This window comes from Marmota monax, unplaced genomic scaffold, assembly GCF_021218885.2.
Source record: "Marmota monax isolate L192 unplaced genomic scaffold, Marmota_monax_Labrador192_F-V1.1 WCK01_AAM20220418_F8-fsc00024, whole genome shotgun sequence".
Taxonomy (NCBI): Eukaryota; Metazoa; Chordata; class Mammalia; order Rodentia; family Sciuridae; genus Marmota; species Marmota monax.
Window position 1 is genome coordinate 32,720,203 of NW_026695224.1, and position 19,117 is coordinate 32,739,319.

The 19,117-nt window shown below is 59.4% G+C and overlaps 1 protein-coding gene across 1 annotated transcript in view; it reads left to right on the plus strand.

The window, feature by feature from the left end:
* Positions 1-19,117, plus strand: part of Necab2 (N-terminal EF-hand calcium binding protein 2) — a 25,887-nt gene continuing 6,770 nt past the window's right edge. Inside the window, exons 1-8 of the mRNA XM_058576047.1 lie at positions 1-204; positions 2,787-2,811; positions 7,305-7,413; positions 8,264-8,289; positions 8,426-8,523; positions 15,673-15,809; positions 17,960-18,078; positions 18,223-18,302. Of these exons, the coding sequence (XP_058432030.1) occupies positions 1-204; positions 2,787-2,811; positions 7,305-7,413; positions 8,264-8,289; positions 8,426-8,523; positions 15,673-15,809; positions 17,960-18,078; positions 18,223-18,302 (798 nt within the window). The remainder of the gene's footprint in view (positions 205-2,786; positions 2,812-7,304; positions 7,414-8,263; positions 8,290-8,425; positions 8,524-15,672; positions 15,810-17,959; positions 18,079-18,222; positions 18,303-19,117) is intronic.

Here is a 19,117-nt window from a genome sequence, read left to right on the forward strand (position 1 = left end):
ATGTGCGAGCGGGCGGCGCGCCTGTGCAGGGCCGGCGCGCACAGGCTGCTCCGGGAGCCGCCGCCGCAGGGCCGGGCGCTGGGCGGGCTGCTGCGCTGGGTGGGCGCCAGGATGGGCGAGCCCCGGGCGCCGCTGGTCCCCGACGCCCCCGCCGCGGACCCCGGCCCCGCCGCGCCGCGCGGGGGCACCGCCGTCATCCTGGACGTGAGTACGCGCGGGCCGGGACCCCCGCCCGGCGGAGCCCCGCTGGGACCCGAGCCCTTCCTCCCATCGGGGCCCGGCGGCACCCGGGGCCCCTCCTCCCTGAGCAGGAGACCCCGGCCACCCGCCTCGGAGGCCGCGGCGGGACCCCTACCCCAGCTCTCTGCGTCCCGAGCGCGAGCCCCCAGCCCCTCTGCGCCCGGGGCGGTCTCCGCCTGGACCGGGTCGGCCCCACTTCTCTTTGCTTCCACTTCCCGGGATCCGGGCTGGACCCTTGAGCCCCTGCTCGCGGCCCCCGCCCCCTATTTCGGTTCTAGCCAAACCCTCTCTATTTAAACCTGGGGACAGGAGCCCCTGGCCGCCCCACCCCCGCTTCTCTTCCCCAGATTCCTGCCCGGAGCGATACTTTTTTGAGACCCCCCACGCCCCTGGCTCTTGCCCTCTTCTTTGCTCTGGACCCTGAGTCTTCCCGTTCTGGGCTGCAGAGACCCTTGGGCCCTGCCCATCCACCCGGAAAGCCAAGTCCCCACTGTCTCCTGTCCATGGACCCAGAACCATCGCCCCCCACCCGGAGCCCAGTGCTGGGACCCCTCCGGCTCCCCACCCACTCCACTCTGAGCCCCTCTGCCCGCCGTTCCTTTCCCCACCACCCTGCCTACCAAGAGCTCCATCCTTCTCACCCCTACTAGCTCCCCACCCATCCTGACCACCCACAGAGCCCACCTCACTCTCCCATCTTGGGTGGGGGAGGCTTGGGGCAGCAGGCTCCCCCCACTAAAGCATGTGGCAGCAGGAGGAAGGGGGATCAGGGAGGGTGCGGGTCCCAGTGGGGATCCTGTGCAGCTGGGGGTGCCTCTGCGTGTGTCATGGGTTTCTGTGATGGTTGTGGGTGTTTCTGTGTGAGTGTGTGCACATATGTGTACCACGCATCGCATCCCTGCAAGTGGAGGGACCTGGGTTTCCTGTCTCCTCCTCCCCGATCCCATAGGTGGGTCTCACTGGAGGGCTGGAAGGGGGGGCGTTCTGGGGCCTTGGGCGCACACACCCACTTGTGCATGCTTGCACACACACACACACACAACAGGGCACACAGCTACACTGGCTGAGCATGAGTGAGCTCAAAGTCCCAGGCAGAGGCCGCAGCACAGCCTCCCCCTGCAGAGAAGCCCTGCCCAGGGGCCAGCCTCTGCCTCCTCTGCCTGGCCATGTGGGCTCCGGGCTTAGGTGTCCTCATCAGTGAAGCAGGGAAGGGGCTGGGGAGGTGCTCATGCCCACTCCAGAGGCAGCCTCACCGGATGTCCACTGTGCCGTGTCAGGACCTGCCTTAAGGATCTCTGCCCAGTCGGGAGCAGCCGTGTGGGTGCCCAGCCTGGGTCTTGGGGAGCCCGGCTGGTGTGGGAGCTCAGCAGGGAAGCAGGGAGGCGGGCAAGCCTCCCTGAGTGCTGCCTCCGGCCGACTCCATGCTGGGCCTGGGAGGGCTGGGACACTCCTGCCCTGTCACTTGTAGGGGTGAGGGTGGTTAAGGGCATCTCTCCTTCGCTCCAGAGTGAGGACTGAGATAGATGGCCAGAGGGGGTGGCACCTCCCGCGTAGCTCACTGGGCCCAGCCAGACCCCCTGGTATCTGGGAGAACACGGGGGGGGGGGGATTGCCAGTGTCACTGCCCTCCTTGGGGGTGGCTGAAATCAGCCAGTTCCATTGGGTGGGGGTGCCCCACACCCTGGAATCCTTCTGACTTCATTGTGCTGGTGACTCAGCCCTTGGGGCCTGGTCAAAGTGCACGTTCTGACTCGGTGGGTCCAGGGGGGCTGACTCTCCACATGCTGACAAGCCCCAGGTGGGGCAGCTGCTGGCCCTGGAACCTCACTCTGTGGGTGGCCAGGTCACTGTGGTGGTTGACCCAGGTCTGCCCTGAGCAGCAGACCCTTGGCTCTGAGGTCCAGCCTGGGCTGAGGGGCTCTCCAAGCCCCCGGCCGTCTTCACTGCCTTGCTTCTGGACACACAGTGCCTATCACCAGCCTGACCTTGAGGCCGGTTGTCTGGAGAGGATTGCAGAGTGCCTGGTCTCTGGGTTCAGGCTGGGCAGGGCCTGCCCCCCATGCCCACAGCTGGTCATCTGAGCTCCTGGCCTCCTGCCCTCACCCACTCCCCTGTCCAGACAATGGAGTTGTCCTGCCCTTGGCTGGTGTCATGGCCACACCTGGGGGACACCTCCTCCAGACCTCACCCAGCCTTCCTGGAGAGGCCCTAGGGTTTGGAAGGAGTGTGGGGTGAAGCCAGTGGCCCCGTGGGACCCTGCTGAGTGCCAGGCAGCGGGTGGGTGAGCCGTGGGGATGTGGCCAGGCACACCTGCAGGGATGTGTGTGGGCGTGTGAGTGCAGGGCGGGTGGCGCAGAGGGAGGGGGTGGCCCTTCCAAGGCAGGGCTGGGAGCCTCGCCTGCAGGTCCTTCCCCTGCCCCCGGGCCCTGCCCAGGTCTCCTCCCTGGGCCAGAGCTTCTCCTGGGGAAGGGAGGGATCTCAGGTCCAGCACGGAGGGCGCCTGGCCCCTACCAGCTCAGGGCCGACCCCATCTCTCTTCTCTGCAGATTTTCCGACGTGCGGACAAAAATGGTGAGTTACCTCGCGGGCTGTCCGCTGAGTGAGGAGCAGGTTCTCTGTCCTGATGCTTCACAGGGACGGGATCAGGGGTAGGAGACGTGGACAACCTTGAACCTAAAGACTCTCGAATCAGAAGGCCGGGTCCTGGTGCTGCCCTGGGCCTTGGTTTCCCGCCCGCGCAGCGGGCATCCCCGTAGCGTCTGCTGCGAGGGCCCCGGCTGGGCCTGTGATGCGGAGGACCCTGGGTGTGCTTGTGCTGGCATAGACTGCCCAGGGCGGTGGACTGGCCTCAGAACTACCCTTTAAAGGAAGCCCCAGCCTTATTCCAAGTCCCTTGAAGCCTGGGCACGTCCTCATAGCCGCCCAGTGCACTGGGGGCAGCTGCCCTCTACTGTCAGTGCTTGATGACCCAGAGAGGTTAAGTGACTTGCCCCCGGGTTGCTCAGCAGCTGAAGGAAGTCGGAGCTGCGTCATGGACCCCCAGCCCTTGCCCCGTACCTCTCAGCACTTCAGCAGGGTGAGCCCCATGTCGCTGTGGCCCAGGAACTCGTGGCTCCTCCACTCCTGACTTTTGGGGAGACCCACCAGGAGGGAGGCAGGGGCTTGAAGATGAAGCAAGGCCTGCACCTGTGCTCCTCCCGCGAGGCCCTCAGCCTGCGCCTCACTAAGAGCACCACAGTCACCGTCGGGCTCAGAGCATCCCTGTGACCTCTCCCCAGGATGCCCTGTCCCATCTGTTCCCAGGCTGGTGACACCTACCCTGCCTGCTGCCCTGGGCTCTGGGAAAAGCCAGGCAGGAGCTGTGGGCAACTGGGGTCGCCCACCCCAGGGGTCCTCGTCCCCAGCACCTCCTCCCCCTGGGGGCACTGTCGACTGCCCCCCTGGCTGTGGGGTGGAGCACAGGCACAGAGGTCCTGGAGAGGTCTCCCGCCTGACCCCATCCTGCACGTGAGGCCAGCTCAGGGTGAAGGCCATTGGCAGTGACTCCAGGAGGGGAGGAGGGAGAGGACGTGGGAAGATTAACTGGAGCCCAGGAAATGGCCGCCGCACTGCGGCCTGCAGAGCCTCCGCCGGGAGCTGAAGGAGGCCAGCCCGGCTCCTCCAGCAGGCTGGGAGGGCCTTGCGGGTGGGGATTTGGGTCTGTCCCCTGCCGTGGGGCTGCTCACACACTCAGGGCCTCCGCTAAAGGGTGATTGCGGGGAGGAAGCCTGCCCGTCGGGGAGGTGCTGGCCTCTGCCGGGAGCCCCGCTGTGGGTCCACACTCCTGCCCGGGAGAGTGAGAGCTTCCGACTGCCATCCCCCGGGATGTGTCCTCCGTGCCCTTCCACCCTGTGGGAAGCTGTTTCTGTCCCCTGTGCACAGCTGCGGGGACCCTCGTGTCATTCCTGCAGCCGCTCCTCCTCCCGGGGTCGTGTGTGTTCCCACAACTGCCGTGTGGCCATGAGGGGTTGTCACCAGGGCTAACGTGATGTGAGATGCCAATTCCAGTGGGAGATTCCAGGCTCTGGGCCTGCAGGAGGTGAGGCTGGGCCCCTCCTCTGTGCCTGGCAGGGACAGTGCATGGCCAGCCTCTGCAGCAGATCTGCCAGGGATTCATGTCCTGGCTCAGCCGCTTCCAGCTGAGCAAGAATGTCACCAAACTCAGGGCCTCCGTTTCCCCATCTGAAAAAGGGGACTGTGACACCCACCCCGAGGGCTTGCGGGCAGAGAGGAGCTCCAGGCTTGGCTCCTACGAAATTAATCTGCCAAACCGGCCGACGGGCACTGAGTCCCTTGGAGAAGGGCCACCTATGGGTGTGGCTGGTCAGCAGGCATTTGCTGGCACCCTGGGCTCCCTGGAAGCTGACCCCTGCCGGGGTGCTAGCGGTCCCCGGATGCCTGCAGTGTGTCAGGACTCCTTGGATGAACTGCTCCCCTTTCACGGATGACAAAGCAAGGTGTGGGTAGCAGATGGTGTTCTTGAGGTGGGCAGGGTGCAGGTGGGGTTCTGACTCAATGCTGGAGGTTAGAAACAAGGGGTGGGGGCAGCCATGGCAGTAGGTGTGCGTGGCGCAGGCGCAGATGATCCAGATCACAAGCCCCTGCGGCCCTGCTCAGGTACCTAGGGAAGGACCCCAGGGTGCCTGGGGGGTGGGAGATGGGCGTGCAGTGTCCACCCGGGCTGCAGATCAGAGGGCACAGGCCTCGGAGACTACAGCAGCGAGGACCTGAGGGCTGGCTGTCATGGGGGCACCCATGACAGAGTCCGTCTTGGCCAAGGTCCCCAGGAGACACCTGGAGTGGGGACCCTGACAGACAGCCTGGGATATGAACCCAAAAGGTGGCACTTGAAGGCTGACAGAGAGGTGAGGGCCAGCCACCCTCTCCCCCCAGGGCCAGGGACACCAGGCTCTTGAGGTTTGAAAGGCCACTGCCTCGGGCCAAGCTCGTGCTAATTAGTGAAGACACCTGAGAAGGCCCTGCTCAGCATCTCTGGTGGAGATGGCAGTGCTGGCCTCGGGCTCGGCTAATTGGACACGAAGCCTGGGGGGAGGGTGTTTTGCCTCATTAACTGATACAGGTTCATTAGCCCCGTGGTTGTTGATGTTCAAGGTAAATGTCAGCTGAAAGCCTTTGTGGTGGGAATGGCCGGCTGCTGCCTCTTCTCCCTGGTGCAGAGAGGACCCAGGTGCTGGGACAAAGAGGAAGAGAGGGAGGGGGGTGCTGCAACCCCGCTGTGCCTGGTGGCCATCAGACCTGGCAGATCAGCAGCAGCCCGTCCAGGCCTGGCCTCAGCTTCTCCCCCCGCAGGACAGGACTGCTCACCGTCCCTCGCCAGAAGCAGTGGGGGCACTGTGCTGGCCCCTGCCGAGGGCTGGGTAGATGAGGGGTCTTGTCACAAGACCCTGGCCTGGGTTGGCCTGAGGGTCTGGGCTCAAGCTACAGCTGCAGGACCTGGGTTTGTCCCTATAAAGGGGGATGCCGGGCCTCGGGTGGAGAGCCTGGAGCAGTGGGGACATGAAAGGGGTGCTGGCGGGAGGCTGCTCCCTGCCGGGACACCTGGATGGGCCCCAGAGCGCGAGAGCTGGATGGAGGTCTCACGGTTGCCTTTGGGGTCTTGGTGTGTAGGGGCTTGTGTCTGAAAGATACAGATGCTTCCTTCCTCTGGGACACCACATCCCCCTCTCCCAGCCCGATGCCTTATGGCCCCCAGGGAAACGCGGGGAGCCGCCGTGAGCCTGAAGGTGCCCCGAGTGTTCTGTGGGCCTGGCAGGGCACCGGGTGCAGGCAGAAGCACGGGGCCTTTAAGCTTTAAGAATGATTTCCATTCTGAACCCAAGAGGGCCTGCCATATGCGACTGGGCAGGTCGTGCCCTGCACAAGGGCCCTCATTCCCGGGGGACAGAGGCCTCGGGTCCAGGTGGCACTCCACTCCAATCCTGGGCTTTGTCCCTCCACAGGAAGAGGGCGTCTGATCACACGCAGGTGCCGGGACTTACGGGGATCCTCCCCTTAAGCAGCTGACTTTGATTGCCGACTCACTAGGGGCTGCGTGGCCTTCTGCCCGTGCTCTGCGGCTTTCCCATAAGATGGGGCAGGTGTGGGGCCAGCATGCCAAGTGCTCAGCAGGTCCGCCGGGTGGAAGGAGCAGGGCTGACACGCAGGACTGGAGTCCCCCTTAGCTGCCTCCCTCAGTGGCCCAGGCTGACCTGATCCCACGAGACCTTCCTGGTGGGGCCAGCGGTGTCCCCTACAGATAAGTGCACACAGCCAGCAGAGGGGGAGAGGGGGAGGCGAGTGACCCTCTTTTAGGGCCTCGCCACCCACCACCCCAGGCCACAGCTCCAGCCAGACGCGGCTCGCGCAGGCTCCTGTGGTGCTGGGCTCGGCCCTGCTGGCACCTCCTTCCCTTGTGGTCTGGCGGCTTGAAAGATGTGTTCATGGCCAGAGAGAAGAGTAGTGCTGACCATGGACAGGCGTCTCTGGCCGCCATGTGGATGGGCCCAGTGGAGGGGCTGGGTCCTTCTTCAGAGTCAGGCCTGAGGGCCGGGGTCTGCCGGTCACCGTGGAGAGACCAGGTGGAAGCAGTAGGCGTTCATCAGACCACAGGCTCAGCTGCACCCTGACCAGTGGCGTGTTGCTGGGCAGGTTGCTGGGATGGGCGGAGATGGGACAGAGGCCATCCTGGAGGCGGACACTCCGTTCTTTGAGTGCATGCAAATGGCTGTTTTGCAGCGAGACCCAGAGGGCTAGCTGTTGTAGCACTTGTTAGTTGGAGGGTCGTGGCTGGGTCTGTGGAGTTGGGCATCCCCGGGTGAGTCTGGGATTCTGTGAACTGGAGTTTGCTGATTAACTGGAACCGGCTGGATGGGCCAGGATGATGTGAAGCAGAGCTTCTCTGCTGGGCTGGGGCGAGCTGGGGCGGGGGGTCATCCCGGCTGGACCTATCTGGATGGGGGGGTGTGCTGGGCCTTGCCAGTCTCATCTGTAGATGCCACCTTCTCTGCTGTCTTGCCACCTTACAGATGACGGGAAGCTGTCCTTGGAGGAATTCCAGCTCTTCTTCGCCGATGGCGTCCTCAACGAGAAGGAGCTGGAGGACCTCTTCCACACCATCGACTCCGACAACACCAAGTGAGCCCCGGCCCGGCCAGGGCGCGCACAGCCGTGTGCAGCAGCTGTCCCTTCTTGTCCTGAAGGCAGCCTCGTTTCCCAGGCCCCTGTGAGGCAGGGCCCCAAAACGCCCAACCGTGCTCATCCAAAAGTCAGATCCATGTGGCCTTCACTGCCCGGGCTGATGTGGGGAGTGGACAGGTCGATTCTGCATTGGCTACTGTCACAGAATTGGTCTTTTCTGAGCATCTTGGCCAAGCAAGGACAGACCCTCAGCTCTGCCTATACACGTGGACAGTGAGAACAGGCAGTTGGCAGTGATGTCACACATTTGTGACCCCACCCTAAGCCAAAGCCTCGTGCTTTCTCCAGCCCCGGCCTGGACCATGGTGTTGAGCTGCTTGCCTCGACTTGGACCCCAATCCAGCTCCAGCTTGGCCCCACTCCTCCCCCTGCAGCTAACTGAACCCCTCTCCCGCCTGCTCACGACCCGGGCTGCACCGTGCAGTGCGGCCAGGACACCTTGAGGAAGGCTGTCCCTGTCCTGCAGAGCTGGGACCCAGAGGCAGCAATGCCTGGGCTGGGGCCACCATTGGAAGTCAGATGAGTTTCCCTGGCAGCCTGTGACAGGGACCCACCCCCCCATCCCTGCCTCTCCCCACCCCCCGGCTGAGCCCTGCTCACTGCCCTCCATTACTTTGTGGTCTGTGGGCCTCAAGATGAGGACAGGCAGGCAGATGGCCCCCCACTGCTGCCCCCTCCCCTCTGGAGAACGGAGAGGGCATGGTGCGTGGTTCACAAATGGGGCAGCTGTGCACACGGGAGGGGCAAGGACGGGCTGCTGACTCTCTCTCTCCCCCCCTCTCCCCAGCCACGTGGACACCAAGGAGCTGTGTGGTAGGTGCCCAAGATGGGGTGCAGGGGGATGGGAAAGGGCCTGAAGGAGGGCGAGGCCGTGAGGGGCACGGTGGGCTTGGGAGGCCGGTGGGAGGGGCAGACTCCGGGTTACCCCGACCTTGCCCTCCCCCACCAGATTATTTTGTGGACCACATGGGAGACTATGAGGATGTCTTGGCGTCCTTGGAGACACTGAATCACTCTGTCCTGAAGGCCATGGGCTACACCAAGAAGGTCAGTTTTCCTGCTTGTGTGATGACTGGGCTGGGCTGGGCTGGGCTGGGGCTCCTGGAGGGAGCTCGGATAAACTGTGGAGCGAGCGGAGCAGCTTGGTGAACGGCCCTTTATGCTTGTTTAGGGCATGAGGCCCCTTCCCACCTAATCGGGATGGGCAGCAGCTGTGACACCCGTCCTTGAGCAGGTGCCACACCTGACAGACTCGTGCCTTTCCTTAGCAGGCCTACGAGACTGGAAGGGAGCACTGGGTTCATGCGTCGGCCCCGACCCCAGAATCGGTGGTCTTATGGGAGAGGCAGGGAGCCCCCGCCGAGCTGGGAACTGTGGGCCGTGGAGGGGCTGTGTCCTGGAGAGAGGGCCTGCCCACAGTCCTGCTGCCTCGTGTCCACCTCGGAGGGTGGGGACAGGGCAGTGGAGCCAGGCTGCAGGCTGGGTGCCACGAGCCTTCCCTGGGGCCTCTGTGCCTTCTCCCTGGAGCCCTGACGGTCACAGCACCCTCCACTGCCCCGGGCTTCCTTCTCCGCACCCACAGGGAAGAGCCCCAAAGCCGTCCTGAGGACCTGCGGAGGCTGGCGCGTGCTCAGGCCCCACACTCCACATCTCCTTTGGTCCTCAGGGCAGCCCCCGGGGTGGTCTTCACCTTCCATTTCATAGCTCTGGAAACGGGGCGCACAAAGGGAACCCAGCGGGGTCACAGCCACAGCTTCAGGGGACGAGGAGGGGAAACTGAGTCAGAGCCTGGCAAGACAGCGCACGGCAGGAGGGGAACCAGAGGGCTGTCGGCAGGGGTAGTGGCAGCCGTTTGGGCACACGAGTCCAGGCCCACCAAGAGGGAGCTGGAGAGGGCCCCAGGAGGACACCTGCAGGTAGCCGGGGCTACAGCCCACCCGAGCTCAGGGAGGCCATGCTGGCGGAGGCTGGGGAGCTGAGAGGACAGTGTCCAGCAGACCTGGCTGAAGGGCCCGAGCCAGTCACTTCCCTTCCTGAGCCTCATTTGCTCCCTCTGTGAAATGGGAGCTTCCGTCTCACCATCCTGGAGAGGACTGTGGCGGCCGCTTAGCACAGGACCTGCACCGAGCAGTGCGACTGGCAGTTTTCATCATCGGGCCCCTGTCGGATGCCCAGCGTGGTGAGCTGCTGCCCGGTCACTGCCTGGGCACACATACTCTCCTGGCCCACCGTGCCGCTGCTTGAGTCCTGCTGCTTTCGAGTGTATTTTAACACCGTCGTAGAGTGACGCCCTGTTCACGTTGGTCTTTGAGCACCTTCTATCCTGAAGCACTGTGAGGGCCCTGGGTCAGCAGGGATCCTGGGCCAGCTACAGATGGCCCATGGAAGGCTGCCACACGCCCCTGGGTGCTGTGCAGCAGGGACCCTCCATGGCCCCTCTCTCCTCCTCTGGGAGGGGGCTGCTCCCTGGCAGGGTTGGGTGGTGCTGCTATTGGCCCTGGTTCAGCCCCCAGCCAGGAGGGGGTCTACCGTCTCCTGTGCAGTGCAGGCCAGCCTGGCCACTGCCCCAGGAACTGTGCACCAGTCGCGGGTGGGGGCTGCTCTCTGTGGCCTTGGGTGGCTCCCAGGTCCTCGAGGTCCTCAAGGTGGTGACTGCCATTTCTTCACGCAGCCCATGGCTGTGCTCTGTTCTCATGTCCCCTGGCTGTAGCTGACCGTGTGCATCAGGCACCCCCCGGTCAGCAGCCCCACTTGCAGGTCCTGCTGCGCGTGCCCGTCACGCTGGTGTGTCGCGTTTCCTGGATTCTAAGACGCGGCGCTGACGCCCCCCAGCTGCCTGGTTGTGCTAGATTTTCAGTCTCCGCTCTAGGATTTTTCCACTAATTATGATATTAATGCCAGCTCTTATTTTAGAATCCGCTCCAGCCTGTTGGAGATGCGTCCGCCCGCCTTTATTAGGTGCTGTCCTAGGAGGGTAGCGAGTTCTCTCAAACGCCACTGTGGTGTTTTGTTTTTTTAACCATCAAATGATTTTGCTCGAGCTATGGATGGTGGGTTCTATTTTTAGACTCTTGTATTGAACAGTCTGTGCCTCCCTGTGATAAAGCCTCATGGGGACTTCGTTCTGTGGCCACTCTGCCCAGTCCTCAGCCCTGGCCCAGTGTTGCTCTCTCTCTCCTCCAGGGGCCTCAGGAGGGCCTTCTGGGTGACTTCTGTGCATGAGTCGGCTCCCCAAACTCGGGATCGTTCTCTACTCAAAAACAGAAGTCATCTGTGCTCTCGGGCTAAGGTGTTGCCAGAGGAGGGCGTGTTTTAGTAGGTACTTTAAGGCAAGCCCTGTTTTCGTTAATTTTTTTTTTAACTTTTTGTTTTCATTTTGGTATATTTTTAAACAACTGCCCTGGATGTGTTTGGTTTTATGATCAATTACACATGGTATGGTCTTTGGACTATTTTTTAAAAATCTAAAACACCGTTTGACACACAACAGATTCATTTAACGCAGAGTAAGAACGATCAAACATCTACTATTGCCGCTCAGATCTTATTTTAAATTGATACCATTTTCTACATCTTAAAATCTTACATATTGAGGGCTGGGGTTGTGGCTCAGCAGTAGAGCACTCGCCTAGCAGTGCGAGGCCCTGGGTTGATCCTCAGCACCACATAAAAATAAATAAAATAAAGGTATTGGGTTTGATTACAACTAAAAAAAATTTACATATATATTTATATAAAATTTTAATCGTATATATGACAGGCCTGATTGAACTAGTTGTTTCTAACAAACAGCCCATACTTTTATTTACGTTTCAAGATACGTTTTCTGATTTATGTGTCGTTGTTACAAGCTCCTTCCCCATTCCTGGGGTTTGCGGTTGTGGCTGTTTGGTATCCGCCCCCCGCCCCGTGTGAAACCGAATGCTTAGATGGTTTTGGTAACTCAGTTTGACCTTTGAGTGCTGTGTTCGGCCACCGTGGGTTTTGATGTGCCTTCTTTCTGTCCCACTGTTCTCTGATTAGTCTGCTGTTCTCATTCATTTTTCCTTTCATTGTTGTAATGAGATCGAGTGGACCATTCTTCGATGTGCGGAGGTTCTGAAGTGAATTTGCGGACGGTGCCAAACGGAGAGCTGTCAGTTACGCTCTGCCGGGCAGAACCCACCAGCGTGCCCGTGAGTGAGTGCTGCGTCGTTCCAAGTTCTCTGCATCTTGTGGAGTGATAAAAGCAGCTCCAAGACGGGATCACTTTTAGGTGGTCCCAAAAAGTGGACTAGACAAGACACACAGGGATCTTTTAGTCTGTTTCAGAGACTTGCAGACGCTGCCTGGTGAGGTCCTGCGCCTCCCTGACCACCGTGGTCCGGCTTCTCCTCCCTGTGGGGCGTGGAGGGCTCATTCCTCCACTGAGCTGTTGTCTCGTCACCTTTGTATCCAAACGTTTTTCCTTCTTGGTCTCAGCCAGGAGGTTTGAGGCGTGCTGACTTTCGTTACATTTTTATTGTGTAATGGTGGGTATTCAGCATGAAATTTTAGGATGTAGCGCTGACCTTTTAGATCACCCTGACCCCAGCAGCCCACCACGGTGAACACTGAAGGTTTTTACCTTTTCATACCTTTTTTCCACGTGCATTTCTTTAATGTTTTTAATATCATCCCATTAGAAAAGTTTATTTTCTGCTTCTCACCTAATATTTTGACAGTTCCCCCATGTCATTGAAAATGTTGAAAGCATGATTTTAAACCCTCCTATTTGGATTGGCTTGTGTTCCCTCTACTGTTGGCCGTACTAGGCTATTTCCAAGTTTTGGCTCTTAACCAGGTCCTGGGCGTGCGCGCGTGTTCACCGTTGCTCTCTCTAGTGTGGGTCATCGTAATCGAGGCATCGTGATCAGCTGCTGTGTCACACAGCTGTGACACCTGTGGCAGTTCCTGCCGCCCGCCATGGGGATCTAACTGTGGCGCCTCCTGGCCTCACCTGCGTGGCACTTTCTCACTGAGGCGCTAGCTGTGCGGTGACATTGATCCAGTGCTCTGTGCAGAAGCTCTGTGCAGCTCTCGATAGCCCCTTGTGCTCTGGGGACGGTGCGCCCTGGCAGATCACCGGATCACCAACCGGAGCTGCGTTTCTCTTGGGGATGCGGCCGCCTGTCTCCTGGCAGACGTTCTGTCCTGGCTGCTGCCGTGGTCTCCTGTTCTCCCGGTTTTTTAACCCTTCCTCATTTCTCCTACGTTTTTCTTTTTTTTTTATTAGTTGTTCAAAACATTACAAAGCTCTTGACACATCATATTTCATACATTTGATTCAAGTGGGTTATGAACTCCCATTTTTACCCTGTATACAGATTGCAGAATCACATGGGTTACACATCCACATTTTTACATACTGCCACACTAGTGTCTGTTGTATTCTGCTGCCTTTCCTATCCCCTACTATGCCCCCTCCCCTCCCCTCCCCTCCCTTCCCATACGTACTTCCTCTTGATGGTCTGCTGCTCTTTGATCAGGATTGAGAAGTTAAAAATCCTCATTGTCGTTTTACTAGTGATGTTTTTATTTTTATTTATTTTTTTTTAAAGGGGGGAGAGAGAGTGAGTTTTTTTTTTTTAATATTTATTTTTCAGTTCTCGGCAGACACAACATCTTTGTTTGTATGTGGTGCTGAGGATCGAACCCGGGCCACACGCATGGCAGGCGAGCGCGCTACCGCTTGAGCCACATCCCCAGCCCCAAACTAGTGATGTTTTTAAAGCACTAGACACCCTCAAACGCATTTTTATACTTGGCTAATACAAAATCCTTTCTGTTCCTTTTGGGAATGAAGGAATTTCTGAGATTTGGGCTGTTTTTTTAATGGTCTACTGACTTGATGCAGGGTCACTGGAGTTAGACTGTCCGGTTCACTTAGGGCCCCGTAACCTGAAGGCTTGAGCTGCGTGGTCGCGGGTCCTGTGGGCACCGCTTCCCCGGGCCGAGCTTCAAGCCTCAGGGGAAGATGCTCATCTGGTGAAAGTCACAGATTCGCAGGTTGCTGGATATCCCCCGTCTTCCTGCATGTGAGTGACCGTCGGTGGGTGTGGAATTCGAGCTCTCCCTCTCCCCCTGCCAACTGCAGAGCTGGTCTCTTGGCTGAGGCCGCGATTGTGGCGGAGGAGGGATCTGGAAAGCTTCCTCTGCGCCCTGGAAGACGGCTTCGCAGGCCAGGCCATTATTGACCCGTCCCTGTCCCCGTCCTCGGCCAGTTTCCGGCTGTGCCCCTCTCCAGCAGCCTCTTCCTATGTGTTCCATTTTTTTTTTCTACCAAGTTCAGTCGTCTTGTTCATTTGTCCAGAGTCCAGCGGTCACTGGGCTGTGTGTGGCCTCAGCTGTTCGCTAGGAAGAAGAATCCATCAATGTGGTGCGCCCAGCCGCCAGGACCCGCCACGTGGGCGTGGGACAGGATTCCTTCTCCCCCGGGGCCGGTCCCCCGCAGCCCTGGCCGGGTGTTGACCCAGGACATTCCCGTCAGAGTCTTACCTGCCTCCCTCCTCGGCCTCTGTCTCTCCGCCATGTCTCCACTGTTCAGTTATTGCTAATTAATTCCCAGTCAGAGTGATGGATGGTTTAATTTGCTTTCCTTGGGAGCCCTGTTTTCCCTTGCCAGGGACTGGGCAGGATTCCAAAGTGCTGGAGCGGGTGGCCCTGGCAGGCGGGACCTCGGGGGGAGGCTGGGGAACACAGGGTTTGAGCAGTGGCCTGGTGAGCCGAGTCTTGCCATCTCCTGGGCAGCCTTTTGCAGCCAAAAGAATCTCAGTGATGAGAAGAGTCGGGGCCTGGGTCTCGGTACAGGGGGATGGAGCTTCACCTGGTCCTGGTCCTCGGCCTCCTGAGCTGCTCCCTCTCCCCGCCCCCCGCTGGGCTCTGCTCCCCCACTCCTTCTGAGCATGAGCCTCGCTCTTTCTTTGGGGAGCCCACTGTAACCCTCTGGCTGCATTTGAGTTTCTTCTGTTATTTCTCTTTAGCAACATGATACTCAAGAGCCCGAAGAATTCTCCTTGGAGGAGGGAAGAGGGAGCCAAATGATGACAAGTTCTTCCCTAATGCTCTGTGACGGCAACATAAACACCACTGCTGATCAGTGTCGTGCCACTGACCCCGGGCACCAGCCATATCATGATCATTTCCTCCTCCACCACCACCACCATCATCATCATCACCATGATCATCATCACCACCACCACCATCACCATCACCATGATCATCACCATCACCATGATCATCATCACCATGATCATCACCATCACCATGATCATCATCACCATCATCATCACCACCACCACCCTAACTGTCATTATCATCACCATCACCATGATCATCATCCCACCATCATCATCACCATCACCATGATCATCACCATCACCATGATCATCACCATGATCATCATCCCACCACCATCACTGTCATTATCACCATCATCATCACCATCACCATGATCATCATCATCCCACCACCATCACTGTCATTATCATCACCATCACTGTCATTATCATCACCATCATCATCACCTTCACCATCACCATGATCATTACCATGATCATCACCATCACCATGATCATTACCATGATCATTACCATGATCATCACCATCACCATGATCATTACCATGATCATCACCATCATCATCACCATCACCATGACCATCACCATGACCATCACCATGACCATGATCATCACCATCATCACCAACATCACCATCATCACCATGATCATCATCACCATGATCATCATCACCATGATCATCATCACCACCATCATTATCACCACCACCACTACCATCACTGTCATCATCACCATCACCACCATCAACATCACACCATCACCTTTATCATTCCAGCTGGTTATTATTTGCTGTGACAGGTACTGGGCTGAGCATTTTATGTAGATGTGGTCATTGAATCCCCATTACAACTTTGTAAGATAGAGTACAGTGGCCCTGTTAGGCTCCAGTAGGCCGCAAGCTGGTAAGTGGTAAAACCTGGGTTTGGACCTTGATGCCCGAGTTCATGCCCTGTCTTGAGTACTCTACAGCCTCCAAGATGCAGAAGCAGTAGAGTATCCCCTTCCCCCTGCAAAGCAAGGACACTGACCCCAGGTGCCTCACATCTCCATGTTCTGTCCCCACCCCTTCTCCTCCATGTCCCTTCCCTTACCTCCACAGGTGTATGAGGGCGGGAGCAACGTGGATCAGTTTGTGACCCGCTTCCTCCTGAAGGAGACGGCCAATCAGATCCAGTCTCTGCTGAGCTCTGTGGAGAGTGCGGTGGAAGCCATCGAAGAACAGACTAGCCAGATCCGGTGCGTGGACGGGACCCTGCAGGGTCACTTGGGGTGTGCCGTGTGCACAGGCCAGCCTGCTGCACTGGGCAAGCTGCTCCTCTGGGCCTCCGTGTCTTGGGCTGCAGCACGGGAGGATTATGTACCTAGCTGCTTCTCCGTCACCGTGAGGAGCGGGTGAGGTGGGCTGCGCCGGATGCACGCCTGGTGTGCACATGCAGGGCCTGCACAGGACAGTTAAGGTGCCACTGGAGACCCTCAGGCTCGCTGCACCCGCCTGACACTCACTGTTGGTGCAGAGTGACCCTGTTGTCTGGCCCACTTTTTATGGTTAAGAGCGTCCCTTGCCATGGATGAAGTAGCGAGATAAGCCATGCTCTTGCTGGACTCCAGCCTCCTCGCCCACAGAGAGACTGGGCCATCTGCGGGAGGCACTGAAGAGGGGGTAGAAGCAAATTGAGGCTCTCCCGGGAGAACCGAAAGAGAAGTGAAAGTGGGTGGTCTTGTCACAGTGTCACTCAGTGTTCAGTAAGGACTTGTTCCTGCCTGGGGTCCTCTCATGGTGCCAGGTGGAGACTGTGTGTCTGGTTCCTGGAGAGGGGCACTTTTCTCCTTCAAACAACAGTGCCAGTCCCGGGTCACCAGTCCCCCGTGTGCTGCCCCGGGTTGAGGCAAACTCTCCTACCCAGTTCTGCCCAGGGCAGCTGATGTGCCAGTGCAGTGGGGAAACAAAATCCACAGCTGCCGGGCCGCCCCGCTCTAGAGAGCTTGGAATTTCTACAGCCTCGGGCACAGTGCAGCGGGGACACGGGCTTGCCCTGGGCTGGGAGTTTGGGGTGTGTCCCGGCTGGCACGGAGCTGCCTCAATCAGATGTGATCACAAAGGTGCTGACTGTGCCCAGCACCTGGGAAACCTAGGGTGCAGAGCCCTGGGCACGGGCGCTGGTGGGAATGCCCGCGTGGAGGCAGAGCTCCGTGTCTGTAGCCAGTCTTGATCTGAGAGCGGGTCGCCACTCTGGAAGCTGAGCCTGGCTCTCCAGTGCTGTGTGTTGTTTTCCTGTCCTGATCAGGACCTGCCGTTTTCATCCGCTGTGGCACACGGGTCCTCCTGTGGTTCTCACAGATGGCCGCCTGCACCCGACCTGCTTTCCCATGTCGGTGGCTACACCGGCCCGCCCCCCCGCCCTGGGTCCCTGGGTCCCTGGGAGCAGCCTGTTTCCCCACCCGAGCAGCTCCTCAGGGTGTTGTGTTCCAGGCACAAGCCTCGGGTTCAAACCCCGCAGCAGGGGCTTCCCACTCAGCCCTTCATGGTCTAAGGGACACATTTAATTTGCTGCTGCTTTGTAGAGCTACCGTGATTGACACCTCAGAGCCTTTCCCACTCCCTGGGGAGCCAGGTTTGCTCCATCCACACAGGAGAGCCGTGCTGAGCGGTCAGGGTTCACAGGAGACGGATTCCAGAGTGAACCAAGGCAGCGATGCTCATGCTCGGTGACGGGGTGTCGCTGCGGCAGGTGCTGGCGGGTGTGTGCGCTCCATCCCTGGCCTCTGTTTCCCAGCAGCCTTGTGCATGAGGAGTTGTTTGTTTACCAGGCGTTTTTCAAAGTCCCTGCCATGCACAGTGCCTGTTGAGCCGTGTGCAGGCAGCCAGCTGGGCCCCAGGTCAGTGTGCATGGGGGAGGGGTGCAGGGGCGGGAGAGGCTAGGATCCCAGTTCCGTCCTGCCGTGTCCCCACTCTCCATGTCTTTTAGGACGCCCGTTTTGGGAGTCTTGTAGTGCCAGCCCAGATCCCCCATACCAGGAGGCACGTAACCCTGACTGGCAGTGGGGCAGGGAGGGGGACTTGGTATCCGCACAGCCTGGGCCCAGCAGGTGCCTGGGGATGCTGTGAGCTACTGGGCAGGAGGTGGGCATCTGCCCCAGCCTTGCCCAGCCAGGTTCCGGCCCTGGCTTGACCAGCTAGCCTTGGCCAAGTCACCTGCTTTGTGGGCACTGTTTCCACCTCTTTCAAAACGAAGACAAGTCGCCCACTCCAGGGGACAGGAGTCCGCAGGTGCACTCTGGGCACACTGCAGCCACAGTTGGTGCTTGATAAGTGCCTGTTGAAGCTGCTGAATGTGTCCAGGGTCCTGCGGCTGTCATCACTGTCTGTTTCCCCACTTACACTGCAGACAGAACCACAGCAAGCCCGACCACGGGGGCATGGGCACCTGGTATGGAAGCCCCTCTCCTCCCCATGCCCCCAACCACAAGCTCATGGCTGTGGAGCCAGGGAAGAGCCTGCCATCTGGTGAGAGAGAGCTGTGGCCCTGGGGGGGAAGGGGCCTGCCTGGGAGCCTCAGGATTCTGAGTGCCCAGGTGGGGCCTGGGGAGGGCTGGGTGCTACTACCCCAGGCCTGGCCCTGCTTACCATCACGGTCTGTGCTTCTCTCAGTCACTGGGGACCCAAAGGAGGAGGGTCTAGAAGCCCAGATCAGCCGGCTGGCAGAATTGATTGGGAGGCTGGAGAACAAGGTAAGCCCAGCCCCGCCTCTGCCTGACACCCCTTTCTCCCCAGTGGCCCCCACATGCACACACAGAGCAGATTGGAGATCAGGGCAGGAGTCGGGGAGCCATGGGACGGGTTCCCCCAGGTGAGGCATGGGGGTGGAGAGCAGACTAAGGATGGGCCCTGGCCTTGAGGACTGGGCAGGCACCCCAGGAGCAGAGTGGCCAGTGGGGTCCCGTGCTGCCAGGGGACATCACGGCAAAGAGGGCTCTGCACTGAGGTAGCAGTGGCCTGAGCAGGTGGAGCCACACAGTGGCATCATGGTGCGTGAGATCCAGGACAGTCAGCCCCAAGGGACTGGTCACCAGTAGGAGATGGACTGAGCACAGCGTGGCACACCCACAGGTGGGGGAATGGCACAAGGACACAGCCTTTACAGGGTGGCTTGTGATCAGTGGAGTCCCCCATGTGCCTTGGGGCTCAGGTGGCTCAGGGATCATCTGTGGCGTTGAATTCTGGCTGTGCCACTCACCGGGTGCTGCTAGGATTAGGTAAAATGATGTCTTGATGGCTGACCTCAGAGCCAGGCTCCCAGTTAGCACTTACAGTTAGCAGGGTCAGCAATTATTGTCACCAAAAGGCTCCAGGTACACATCCAGCTACGGGATCTCCGCTAAGGGTGTGTCAGCACTCTAGGATGGAGGTGACATCGCTTCTACTTTTCTGTATTTTTTCACATCTTTTTCAAAGGACACTAGGACTTCGGTGGGCTTGGGGTTGGGGAGGGATTCACGGGGGCAGAGTCAAGCGGCTTCCCACCCGAGGGAGGCAGAGGCAGAGC